This window comes from Tachypleus tridentatus, chromosome 1, assembly GCF_004210375.1.
Source record: "Tachypleus tridentatus isolate NWPU-2018 chromosome 1, ASM421037v1, whole genome shotgun sequence".
Classification (NCBI taxonomy): domain Eukaryota; kingdom Metazoa; phylum Arthropoda; class Merostomata; order Xiphosura; family Limulidae; genus Tachypleus; species Tachypleus tridentatus.
Window position 1 is genome coordinate 104,036,087 of NC_134825.1, and position 13,471 is coordinate 104,049,557.

At 34.6% G+C, this 13,471-nt stretch overlaps 2 protein-coding genes across 22 annotated transcripts in view; one reads left to right on the forward strand and one right to left on the reverse strand.

Moving 5' to 3' along the window:
* The window catches only part of LOC143257317 (uncharacterized), a 58,404-nt gene extending 54,157 nt beyond the window's left edge, over positions 1-4,247 (forward strand). For all 21 annotated transcript variants that reach the window (XM_076515927.1, XM_076515920.1, XM_076515951.1 and 18 more), the window contains one exon: positions 850-4,247. In XM_076515927.1, the coding sequence (XP_076372042.1) occupies positions 850-951 (102 nt within the window). In that variant the 3' untranslated portion in view covers positions 952-4,247. The remainder of the gene's footprint in view (positions 1-849) is intronic.
* A 1,256-nt stretch (positions 4,248-5,503) lies between these two features.
* LOC143257377 (dipeptidyl peptidase 2-like) lies at positions 5,504-7,154 on the reverse strand. The gene has a single exon (XM_076515958.1). The coding sequence runs from the start codon at positions 7,026-7,028 to the stop codon at positions 5,595-5,597; it is 1,434 nt and encodes a 477-aa protein (XP_076372073.1). The 5' UTR covers positions 7,029-7,154; the 3' UTR covers positions 5,504-5,594.
* Between the last annotated feature and the right edge of the window lie 6,317 nt (positions 7,155-13,471).

Sequence of the window (13,471 nt, forward strand, 5' to 3'; positions counted from 1 at the left end):
ATCGTTAGACGTACATACTACTGAAACAGCCGATCGTTAGACGTACATACTACTGAAACAGCCGATCGTTAGACGTACATACTACTGAAACAACCGATGGTTAGGCGTACATACTACTGACAGGATGGGATACAAAGTGTAATGGACAATTTGTTAATAACGTGTGATTCCTGTGATAAAAAAAAGAAACATTAAGAAGGAAAACTAGTTAGAAAATTAAACCAACTCTTAAAGTTTTAGTGAGGCTGTGACAATTTCTTTTCCTTTGTTAATAGATTCTCTTGCATTTCAAATTTTTTATTGAAACTTGCTGTACAAGTAGTTGATTCCTTTATCCATAACATCTTTCAGGAACAACTCCAACTTATTATAAAGAAAGGTTCCTTAAAAGTGTTCCAATTAAAAAATAGCCTATTGCATACTTGTTGTGTTAACAGAAAGTTTATGTCAAAGGCAATCCAACTACATGTTCTACCTGCCACTGGCTGACCAGTAAGCCTGAAGACTTTTAATACTAAAAATTGTTTACCCATGGTGGGCACAATGCAGGTAGCCCATTGTGCTTAACAACAAACAAAAAAACCCTCTTTTCTATGCATTATTTTCTTTTCTTGGTAGGAATCTTTTGTCAAAAGACTGTACACTCTTCATGACTAGTGTGTTATTTGTTCAGTCCACTTCTCTTTCCTAGTATGTTTTTTTTTTTTTTAGTAGCAATTGTCTCAAAGTTTGTATCTGTTATTAGCATAGCTACAATCTATATTTTGTCAGCCTTGAAGTGTACTATAAGACACACAGGGCATTTGATTATGGAATTCAAGACTCTGGTGAAATAATTTTATTTGGCAGGCCTTAAATGCAAGTTTTCCCCAACCAAGAAACCCTCGCCACTTTGGAAGATGGAAAAAGGAACAAGAAGTCATATTTGGAGTTCTACCTTCTCCAGAGTGATAGTGTTTGTAAGGAAAAGAATTTTGTGTGTGCAGTATTTAAAATGATCTGTAGATGGCTTAATAAAATATGTTGAGTTTCATGGACATAATGCAGTTGAAACATGCATTGTAAGTATCATTTATGTTCTTCATTACAATCACTCTCTATGAATAAGGATTACAGAGGTGTTTACCATTTGTGACACAGTTTGTATTTATAATAAAATTCTAAGTTAATGTTATTTCTATCTTTTAATATTAGTACTCTATATGTATTTTATACAGGCTTGTAAAGAATTTAAGGACATAAGTTTATGTGTACATTGGTTCTGTAGATATGAACTTTCATGCAAGTCATATGTGTTTGAATAATCACCCAATGTTATTGTACTGGTACAAGAAGTAAATAAGTTAATCATACGAATTTTTTTTTTTCTTAAACATTTTACAATTAACAAAAGAAAGACCATCTTTTAATCCGGCAGGTGGACAGAAGCAAACAGAATTGGATTAGTATAAAAATACTGTCTCCATTAGCTTTTCATACCCTTAAGGACAATGAAAATCCTAAACATAATAATGTTTTATTATTTATTACTTTTGACGAGTGTTTTATCTTAATTAGAAATATTTCCCAATAGAACTTTTTGTGAGGTTAATCTCATTTGCTGATCATAAGAATATTATATCACACACAGTTTGCTCACCATCGTATCATAAAAAATGTTTTATTGAATGTCCGGACCAGTTAATTGAAATTCATAGTTTACACGGTATGTATTCAGCAGTTTGTTTCTTTAAAGATGCTGTCATATATAGTGTGTAATAAGAACAGTAGTTAAAAAATTAGTCTGTGTACAAAATTCAAAGACACTTTTGTCAGTTTGCTTTGAGCAACTGCATCTCTTTAAATGTGTTTATTTGTAAACTGTAATGTGTAGAAATCCTTTAGAAAATCAGAAACACCTACAGATCTTTGTATTCTTTAAGTGTTTATAGTTTCCTTGGACACCATAAGAATTAAAAACATCAATATCCTAATAACACAGAAAATTCATAGGTATGGCAGTAGAGGCAATATATGTAGTACATTATTTTTCACATGTTAATTAAGCAGTGTTGACACTAGAACTTGCCAGGTGTGGAAACAGAAATATAGACAGAGAATCCCCTGATGAGGAGGGATGTATCCCATGGGCATGTTGAACAAAATGTATGGTTAGTTTATATACAAGAAAGTCATGTATGCACACAAATAAGTATTTTGTATCATTATAGTTTAGTCCAAGCAATATTATATGTTCAGAGTAAATATTAGTAGTTCATGTTTTTTGTTTGTTTGTTTGTTTGATTGGGAATTTCGCACAAAGCTACTCGAGGGCTATCTGTGCTAGCCGTCCCTAATTTAGCAGTGTAAGACTAGAGGGAAGGCAGCTAGTCATCACCACCCACCGCCAACTCTTGGGCTACTCTTTTACCAACGAATAGTGGGATTGACCGTCACAATATACACCCCCACGGCTGGGAGGGCGAGCATGTTTAGCGAGACGCGGGCGTGAACCCGCGACCCTCGGATTACGAGTCGCACGCCTTACGCGCTAGGCCATGCCGGGCCTAGTAGTTCATGGTACATCAAAATTGTAAGTGGGTGTGCCTTGCACCTGTAGGTTTCTTTACTGGTATTAGGTTGGTACACAGATACAATTTACTGCATGGTTGGTCAGCTAGTAGATTTAAGTTGTTACAAAATAACATTTAACCTTGGATAATAATTATTACTTTACCTTTAATTTATTCACAGAAATATCGCATCATAGAATATATATACTCTGTCACTAATTAAAAAGTTCTTCTGGTGTCGTTAAAGGATAAATGATCACTGACAATGCTGGGTTTAGAACTGTAAAAATTACATGATTTATAATGTTTAAAAGGAACATTGGCCACACCTAATGTTATATATTTAAAAGGTACATTGCTTACACCTAATTTTATGTTTAAAAGGAACGTTGGCCACACCTCATTTTATATGTTTAAAAGATACATTGCTTACACCTAATTTTATATGTTTAAAAGTTATTGGTTACACCTAATTTATACGTTAATTTGTGATTTGATGAAGGTGGTGAATAAAATTCATTATCTTCCTTTATTGTTGCATGAAACCAAACATGATCTACAAGTTCTTCACTGATATTGTCTGTTAAACTGAACATGATCTACAAGTCCTTCACCGATATTGTCTGTTAAACTGAACATGATCTACGAGTCCTTCACTGATATTGTCTGTTAAACTGAACATGATCTATGAGTCCTTCACTAATATCCTGTTTGTGTTAAACTAAACATGATCTACGAGTTCTTCACTGATATCCCGTTTGTGTTAAACTGAACATGATCTACGAGTTCTTCACTGATATCCTGTTTGTGTTAAACTGAACATGATCTACGAGTTCTTCACTGATATCCTGTTTGTGTTAAACTGAACATGATCTACGAGTTCTTCACTGATATTCTGTTTGTGTTAAACTGAACATATTACTAAAATGTTCTCTTTCCTTTTAGACTTCGCTTTAAGTAAAAAAAAAAATTCTTTATTGCCTCATTTTTTAGTTTTTACATACTGGTTTCTTATCTTAAGACATAACTTGAATGACTGAAGGGCAGTCAGCAGTGGACACTTTGTTTATAGCTTCAGGAACATTGGTCAGGGAGGTGGACATTTATTGAGTTAATTAAAAGAAGAGTTAGGTTTAATAAACGTGTTTCAAAAGTACTGTGACTGTTAAGCTTGTATGTTTAACATTTATAAACTTTATTGTTGGTTAAAAGTGGTCAGAACTTTTTTCTCCGTTTAGAAGTAGCTACGACCCATCGCTAACACAGCTTCTAGTAGGAAGTTTAACGCCTTTGTTAGTTATATTTCATCTCTAAAAGGGCCAGAGTTGTATATAGTTCATTCAGTTGTGAATACTAGAAATCTTTCTGGTCAGTGGTACCATTAGGGTTCCTGATTATATATGTTCGTTTCAATTGTGTAGAAATTACGAGTGTTTGTATTAACAAATGTTTCTAAATCACTTTTAGAGATAAACTTTCTTCGTGTAAACTGAATTAAAGATGCTGTAGGGTTACTGTGATGGTTGACTGTGGCGTATTATTATTTTGCCTTTTTTCAATCATTTATTTTGTATTTGTGATATATTATTTCTTTACTAATTCACTGTGTTTGTTTTTCGTAAGCCAAGTGCCTTAAGTGTTCCTTTGTTAAAAAAAGGGAAAAGTGCGTTTTAAATAAAGAATAATTAAAAATCACTTGTCACTTGTGGTCCTACTTGTGCCTGAGTGCGTAATACTGAACCTACTAGAACGTAAATTAAGACATAATTGAAATAATTTCATTTAAAAATAATTTGTTATAGGCTTAGCTATTTCCCTGAGGTTAAAATGCGAAGTATCCAAGGTGGTGTATGCCCTATATTTTCAGGTATGAGAGAAGTTGTAACAGATAGTCAATACAGCACAGGTAGCGTGCGTCAAACAGTTCGCGAAAAAATGTTAGTTACTCGAGAAATTTCTCTTACCAAGCAAGATTTAACCCGATTTTTGTTGGCCGACAACTCGGCTTCAGTTTCGTTTCCGCATTCGTGCTTGGGTTACTTAGCTACGTTAAAAATACAGAGGTGGGGCTATTTACCTTGAAGCCCTCCCCTCTTCAAAGCTTTTGTTCTTAAGTTTGTCAGTCATCTTCAGGCTAGTTTGATACAACTTAATGGACAGACAATCACTGTTAACCATTTTGGAAAAAAGTTATTAAAATAATCATCTTCATAAGAACTTCATTTTAACAAAAGTTTCACATTTACGGCTTCATCAGTTTTGTTCTGAACATTTTTATTAAAATGTGTGAATTCTTCTAGTATGCACTCACTACTAGTTTTGAAACACTCCAAACTCTATCTGACAAAATATGTATGTGCCTTCTTACAGCTGGAGAACTGTCTGACCGATTGTCATCAAACCTGTCATGTATCCTTAGCGTTTCTGTGGAGGATGTATGGGAGCCACTTTTTGAATATTACTCGCCATGTTGCCCTTGGCGGAACTTGTCTTTCTCGTGCATTTAACAGGTACTTTCCCTAGTTACCTCCGCCACCGAAAATGACAAAGATTGTTTTTATCCCCGTGTGTGTGTCTTTTAGCAGGATTTCTCAAAAACGGCTGAATAAATAACGGGATCAACTATCACAGCTATAACCTGCTGTTGTTAAATACTTATAGCATTTTCAATAGTATATCGTGCGTTCGAATCTTGGACCTTAAATCCGCAGCCCGGCATCTTAACCCCTGGGTCGAGTCTGGCCGTGGATAAAGAGTTGTATAATGTGGAGGCATTTGAAATTACTAAACACAGGAGTAAGGAAAAATGGATATTTGTTTAACTTTTTACTCACAGAACAAAAAATACTGTCTTCCGTCGTAGAAACTAAATAATTAAACTAGTTCTTGCAGTAATAAAACTTGATGACTTAGTGATGCAAAAATAAATAAATTTTGATAATCACACAAAATATGGCTTTGCAAAAACATTTATTACTTCAGTTATTTTAATAACTGTCTTCACAGACCAGTTAGGCTTGGCCCTTGTTTTAAATAAATGTGTTACATATTCTTACTTTTCTGTTTAATCCAGCTATAAATCATCATCACTTCAAATGATCTAGCTATCACAACTGAGTTTGGATCTGCATGATTGCTTCTTCTTAAGTCCACATGGTGTGCCCCTCCTTTGATGAGGATAGTACGAATCCCAGACGATATATTGTGTGTAACTCCCCCTTGTGTCCACGGATCCAAATCACCGTTACTGAACACAATATTTGTGGAATGGGTAATATCTCTTCCCCACATATGAGTTTTTAACCATTTTCGTCGAGGAGTCACTCCCCAGGTTGTTAGACAATATTCGTCCCTCATCTGGGCTGTGAAGGGCAAATCTGGGAACATATCTGTCACGTTATTACTGCCTCCTTCCAAGTTCACTTCTGTACAGGCCTGGAAGTCCCAGGCCCGAGAATTCTCGCCTTCTCCACAGCCAGTTGGATCAGCACACGGGGTGTATTTCTCCACATCAAAACATTCTTTGTCTCCAGATGCATTATAAAAGAGAGAGACAGCTAGAGCAAGACCCCTTGTCGGTACTGAGGTTGAGAACATTTGCTGGCACATTGCCTTGACTGGATGACCAGGGAGTTTCCCTGAAAAATCTGTTGGATATGGATAATTCCTCATAGCGACAAAGACAAAAGCATTTCTCGCCCAAGAAAGAAAATGTTGAAATTTTGTAAAATTAGAAATATCATTACAGAGATTGAATGTTTTCTGTATTCTATTAAACCCGACAACTCCTTCTGTGGCCCATTGCTTTAAAATCTGAAAGGCTTTTCTTATTTGAGATTCACAGTTGGGAAGTGCGTTATGGAAATTCTGTGTCACAGCCTGGAAGAACAATGAAGTCGATGTAAGTCCAGCTACCTGATATATAGGAGCGCTCGCTGCTATGGCTCCATTAACGATATTTGGATACTTGAACCTAAAGTACGCGCTCAACATCCCTCCATAACTACCCCCGAATGCAATCACTGGACATTGGGTGGCGTTGAGTGCTTCCTTCAGGTGAGTTAGCAGGTGAGCGTAGTCCGCAAGGGCTTGTTCAATCGTTAAAAGCCCAATAATCGGATTTGTGAAACTCGCATTTCCGGCTGGCAATGATTTCCCATAAAACCTGTGTTCAGCATAAACAACCAAAGCTTGAAACTTGGGAGCAATTTCGTGTATAAAACCGGTGTTGTTCCAGAATACATTAATGTCGTCTTCATTTCCTGTGTAAAAGAAGATAGGCCCTATTCCTTGGTTCCACCAAGTCTCTTCAACTAGATATCTTTGTTGAAACGTTTCCTCCCCGAAGGATACAAAATTGAAATGATCCAGGGTTTGATTGAAAAACATTTCTTTGTAGGTGACGGTGTTACTGTTTGCTATTTCGTTCTGACAAGCAATGAAAAATGTCACAAAAAGTATAATCTCCGAAACCATTTTTTGTTGTATACGTATAGATTGAATACTTAACTCGGTTGAAATAAAAATGAAAATATACTCTTACTGCTTTGTCAGCCGCTTAAGCTCGTCGACTGTCTTACTCGTCATTGAACATTGAACTGTGTAATGGTAGGTTTTAGCATGTGATCTGGTACTACCTCTACCGGCCAAAAACGTAATCATTTATTTATATCAAGATGAAATCGAATTAAAAGAATATTTAACATAGAGAGAAAAGTTTGTTTGTTTTTAATTTCGTGCAAAGCTACACGAGGGCTATCTGCGATAGCCGTCCCTAATTTAGCAGCGTAAGACTAGAAGGAAGGCAGCTAGTCATCACCGCCAACTCTTGGGCTACTTTTTTACCAACGAATAGTGGGATTGACCGTCACATTATAACGCCCCCTCGGCTGAAAGGGCAAGCATGTTTGGTGTGACGAGAATTCGAACCCACGACTCTCACAGAGAAAAGAACCTCGCTACAGTGGCAGAAGATCGACAGAAAACTTTTCCCGTTAGGTTTGTGAGCACTTAGTCGCGTATTTTAAAGTATATCTTATAATATTTATTCATGAGAAAAATATTTCCCGAGATCGAAACGATTCTGTATGAAACTAGCCCCTGATTTAAATTGAACAATTTTCAAGTTTCCAACCATCTGATAAACTATGAAAATTTTCAGTGTAGATGATGCTTGTGTGCCATGCAGAGATTGAAGGGTATAATTAGAGACCCAAAATTTAGAACTGTTGACCAGACGAAGGATTTGTTTGTTTTCGATGTTCGCATAAAACTATCGTCCACGTGATTAAGGGTAATGTAGGAGTTTGATCGATACACTGGAGTCTCTGTGAGTCATGAGGGATATATTGAGCCTTGTGAAGAGCTGCAGGTATGGTTGTTCATTATTTGAACATATATTGCCTGCTTCCTTAGCACGATGGTTTATTTTCTGTCTGTTTGTCTTACGGTTTTTTTCTGAATATCGTTGTGTACATATCTTCTGTATGTTTACAGAGTCGTGTGAAATAATATGATAGGGATGAATGTTTGTAACTTTTTATTTGTTCACGATGGTTATTTTTTTTTTATTTTAACTCCAGATACAAGCTTAAATCCAGGCCACAACCACCCCAAACCTAGTTCTTTTCTGGACTCCCCTGGAGACGGTAGCAGATTAGCAGCAGAGACGTAAGATAAAGCTAGCCAAACTTTAAAACCTAGCTATAATATTAAAATACAAAACAATTCCTGATTGATAATTAGGCTTAGGATTCTAACCACGAAAACAATACTAAATACCACAAAAAACGTTTAGTCTTAGCCTTGTGTTTTGCGTTTTTCTTCTAGTAAAGTCACATCGAGCTGTCTGTTATGTCGATCGAGGGAAATCGAACATCTGATTTTAGCGTTGTAAATCTAAAGACTTACCGTTGTCCCAGCATGGGACTAGTCTCAACCTATTATTTATAGCGAAGAAAAAATTGTATACGAATATTCCCAAGAACGACATCGTGTTTTCAGACTTTATGGTTAAATATTTAGTTAAAATATATTAATTAGTTAGAATTTGTTAAAATACCCAAGAAATATATTTATTAAAAAAGATTGTTTTAAAATAGTACACATTAAAGAAATCGTATTATAACTAAAATGTGAGATATTAATTTATGAACCTCGTTTGTTGAAACAAATATTGGGATTTTAACATACCAGTTAACTGTTTGTCATCAAAATATTTGAGCTATGTACTACTGATGTGAATATTTAACATCGCATCATTATACTGGTAAGTTTTATACCATAATGGTCTATTCTATACTTTAATTTTAATTTGTTCTGAGATAAACAATGTTAATTGAATACAAAATATACCACGTAGCACTAGCACCATCAATATTTTATTTTAAATGTGATATGATATTATTACTCCTATCAGCTTTTGTACATTTTTATTGCTGCTTGCTTATTGAATTATCAACAATATTGCGTAAGTTTACGCCATCTGTTGTTAATACGATTCACTAATTACATTTTATAGACAGGAATAAAGGTTAATTCGTTAAGCCTTTTCCCGTATAAGATGTTTGTTTCCAACCGATTATGGTAAAGCTAATAAACCTGCCGCCGTCTCTACTTTTAAACTGACTATAGAGAAGGCAACAGACCTATCCACTGATTGTGTGTGGAGTTCCTTAACTGCCAATCCATGCATAAACAACAGTTTTTTTTTTAATTTAAAATAAAAGTATAAACTCAAAAGTCTGTATTTTAAGAACGATATTTTTTTTCACCACTAGTTCGAACACGAACTTCTATAACATTATTTCTCAAATTAACCCTACAGTTATCACTGTGGTTGGGGGCCATCGATAATCTAAATATTTATATACCAAACTTACAGTAGTAGTAATACCCAAACTTTCGAAGAAAACCTTACTCTCTCTCTGTTTACTTCATCTCATATTTTGATAGGTAAAAAATATTTTGTGAATTTATGAAAAAACAACACTTTAGGTTTGATTTTGAAAATAAACTACGAACCTGTTTTAAATCGGGGCTTCCTCATGAACGATATTTTGTTTTTCTTTCACTTTGACGTATGAAATATATTACAAAAATGTGGTACTGTACTTTATAACGTAAAGAAAGGAAAAAAACAAAATTCACTTCCAGGTATCAAACTACTTCGATAAAATAATGTAAAATACATTATCTGAATTGACTTTAAGATCATTATACCCAATAACTATTATAAATGTAAGCCTTACTCTTACTACATACGACTATATTATGGTGGACAGCATAAGCTAGGCCTGCCGTTTGCTTTTTCACACACGACATTCTAATTCTGCACACATTTCTTTTTGTGTATGCGGTTAAATATATGATATATTAGTATATGTATAATTAATATTCTATAACTAAATAGGTCTATCTATCCTAAATCAAGTAAAAAAAAAATAAAAAAAAATACAATTTCCAGGTTCAACCTGTCTTCTGCATCATACCAGTGCCCTACCAGTTATGCTGACTTGACTTTGAATTTAATCTCATTCTACACAATAAACATTATAATTTAAGTATCTGTTTTAAAACCAATTTTATTATTGTAAAAGCTAAAATCTGTAATAACATATACTTTACAAGTTAATAACCTCAAAACAAAACAATTACAATTTAAGCCTTACTCTTTTCACATAGCCTGTTTTATGGCAGACGACATTTTATTTTATAGGCTAGGCCTACTGTTTGCTTTTCCACACGACATTCTAATTCTACATATATTTCTTTTGCTTGTGAAATTAAATCTATAAATAAATATGCCTATCTATTCTAGTGCTATGTTCTAAATTAAATGTTAACTCAAACTTACCAAAAAATGTCAAGTCTGCGTAGTCATCATATAAATATATTAAATTACTCTCAACTAAATAAATATTCTTACACAGTACAAATTAACGGTAAAATCATCAGCTGACAATAGACGCGTACATCTAATAGAAAAATTATAGTTTTGTGTACCTTCTCGTGAGTAAGATATGAAGTAAACGCAGCGGACAAACAAGAAAATTATCAGAGATTTTCAGTTTTGTAAACAGATTGCAGGTGGATCCATGTCTTTATAAGCCACAGAAAATAACAAATAAATGTAGCACCACTGATATTGCAATTAACCCTAACAGCTATTGCTAAGGAATCTCTTGTGTGTTTTGAATATAACATGATTTATTTTGCATTATTTTGAGTCACATCTTTACACTGTTACAATATTATTTAATATGATATAATATGTGGACTTCATCATCAATAAGTTGTTTTAAAAATAATTGTATGTTTCTTAAGCACAGACCTAAGTACTGGAATATTTGTGCTGTGCTCACTACGAGGACCGAAGGCGATTTTTAGCGACTCAAGCCAGTAGACTTACCGTTAAGTCACTGCGGATTGAAAATGAAAACAGTTGTTTTCCTTAAAACTATATTATGTTGTACCTGGGGGTTGCCCAATGCTTAAGATGCCAGTCTTTGAATTCATGGGTTCCATTACCGCACTATTGTGTTCTACACATTAAAACTGTGGGCGCGTTGTAAGAGTGACAGTCACATACCAGTATTCAGCCCGGAATGGTCAGGTGGTTAAGACACTCGACTTGTAGTTCGAGGATCACGCGTTCGAATCCCCGTCACACCAAATATGCTCGCCCTTTCACCCATGGGGGCGTTATAATGTGACGGTCAATCCCACTCTTCAAAAACGGCTCGTTTGGGTTGAGAAAATATTTTACATAGACGAGCGAACAACGTTTCGACCTTCTTCGGTCATCGTCAGGTTCACAAAGAAAGAGGTAACTGACCGGAAACTGACCACATGTTTGAAAGGGGTTGTGTAACTGTGTGTCGGAATGTAGAGGGCGGTGTTATTGTTTGAATATATAATTTTAATCGCTCTTCTATGTAAAATATTTTCTCAACCAAAACGAGCCGTTTTTGCATATATATCTCTCTACAAGTGGGTTTTCTCGACATCACTGAATCCCACTATTCGTTGGTAAAATATTAGCCCAAGAGTTGGCGGTGGATAGTCATGACCAGCTTCCCTTCCCTCTAGTTTTACACTGCTAAATTAGGAACGGCTAGCGAAGATGGCCCTCCTTTAGCTTTGGGCGAAATTCAAAACAAACCAGACCATGCCAGTATTCAATTAGTGTTGTCGAAAAAGATGTTGTTATCCAACTAGCTGCATTTTCTCTAGAATATCAGATCAATATTAGGAACGGCTAATGCACATAGGTCTTGTGTAGCCTCGTGCAAATAGTAGAAAATAAAAACAAGTTCTTAAGTAAAAATTACAGTATTATAAACCAAGACACGCACTTAACTAAATATTACAGTTTAGTCTAACAGTATTCTAAGCCAAGACAAGTTTATAACTAAATATGACAGTCTAGTCTAACAGTATTCTAAGCCAAGACAAGTTTATAACTAAATATGACAGTCTAGTCTAACAGTATTCTAAGCCAAGACAAGTTCATAACTAAATATTAGAATCTAATTTGGCAGTATTCTACTCCTCTCAGCCACTTCTTGATAGAAAAATGTTTCATATTAAATCACTGAAATTCAAACGTCGGTACGGTACATGTGTAAGAAAGAATCTGTATAAGTACTTACATCTGATTGTGAGAACCTATATAAGTACTTACATCTGATTGTGAGGACCTATATAATTACTTACAACTGTATAAAAGGACTTCTATGTCTACTTAAATTTGTAAAAAGTGACCCTTATAAAATAGAAACGTGACACGCAAAGGCTAAAATGAAAGCTGAAAACAACCGAGACTCGAAGTTCACTGCTGTTAGTCCATCAAAAGTTTCAGCAAGATTAAGTTGACGTACAGTTGATGTCAGGATGTATCATGTTCCCTTTACACAATTTATTAAAATATATTTAAATATTAATCATAAGAACATTACATATGGCTTTAAATTCAATTATTCATTTCGCGTAGCTTAAAATACAAAGTGAAATCTATCGTATAATATACTAATAAAAACAGTTTGTACAGTTACAATATTTGTTATATCTTATTTCAAAGTGACAAAATGTTAAATGTTAATGGCTAAAAGCACTTGTTAAAATGAATCTATTTGACGCTAGTAGAATTCGAGGTTTAGGTTTATAATATGATTAAAAGTACAGCTGGAGGTGTTAACCACGTGACATTAAGGTCTTAAGCATAATTACTTAAAAAGGAGTTCACAAATAAGCGTGTACTTGTAGAAGTCCAAACGCGAGAGCCCTTACGACTTAATCATGTATTAATACTTTCTGTAGACATCGAATAGGTTAGGCTAGTTTAATGTCTGTGATTTTCATGCAGAAATGATCACCCACAATTCCAAGCGAGTAGAGTACTCTCTGTCAAAGGATGTTCTTCTTTCTGGAATATCGAAGGTAACATGAATGCAGACAATTCACTTTGCTTTCACAGGTCTCTAAAAATAATAATAATAAATTGTTTTGTGAATTTCCTATAAATGACGCTGTTTATTATAGTTTACTAATTGCTTCCACAAAACTTCAGAAAACATTAAATGTCGAAGTATCTTTACTCTCGTAAGTTTTTCACAACACATCTTGATGTATTTAAATAATAGTTTCGTAAGACCGAAACGATCGCCGTGGTCTGGAGTATCTTTTCACCTAATAAAAGGAAAAATTATTAAACAAAGATTTATGTTACAAACTCATTACACACAACAGGAATGTCATTACACGTTGAATTGCGTTCTAATTCAGAAATAACGTTTTTAAGTTACTGGGGAGTTGAATCACTGTATTATTAATTGTTTAAGCTCTTGTCTTTAAACAGATTATTCTCCCCTTCACTATCAGCGACTTAGCGGTAAGTCTATAGACTTATCACACTAAAA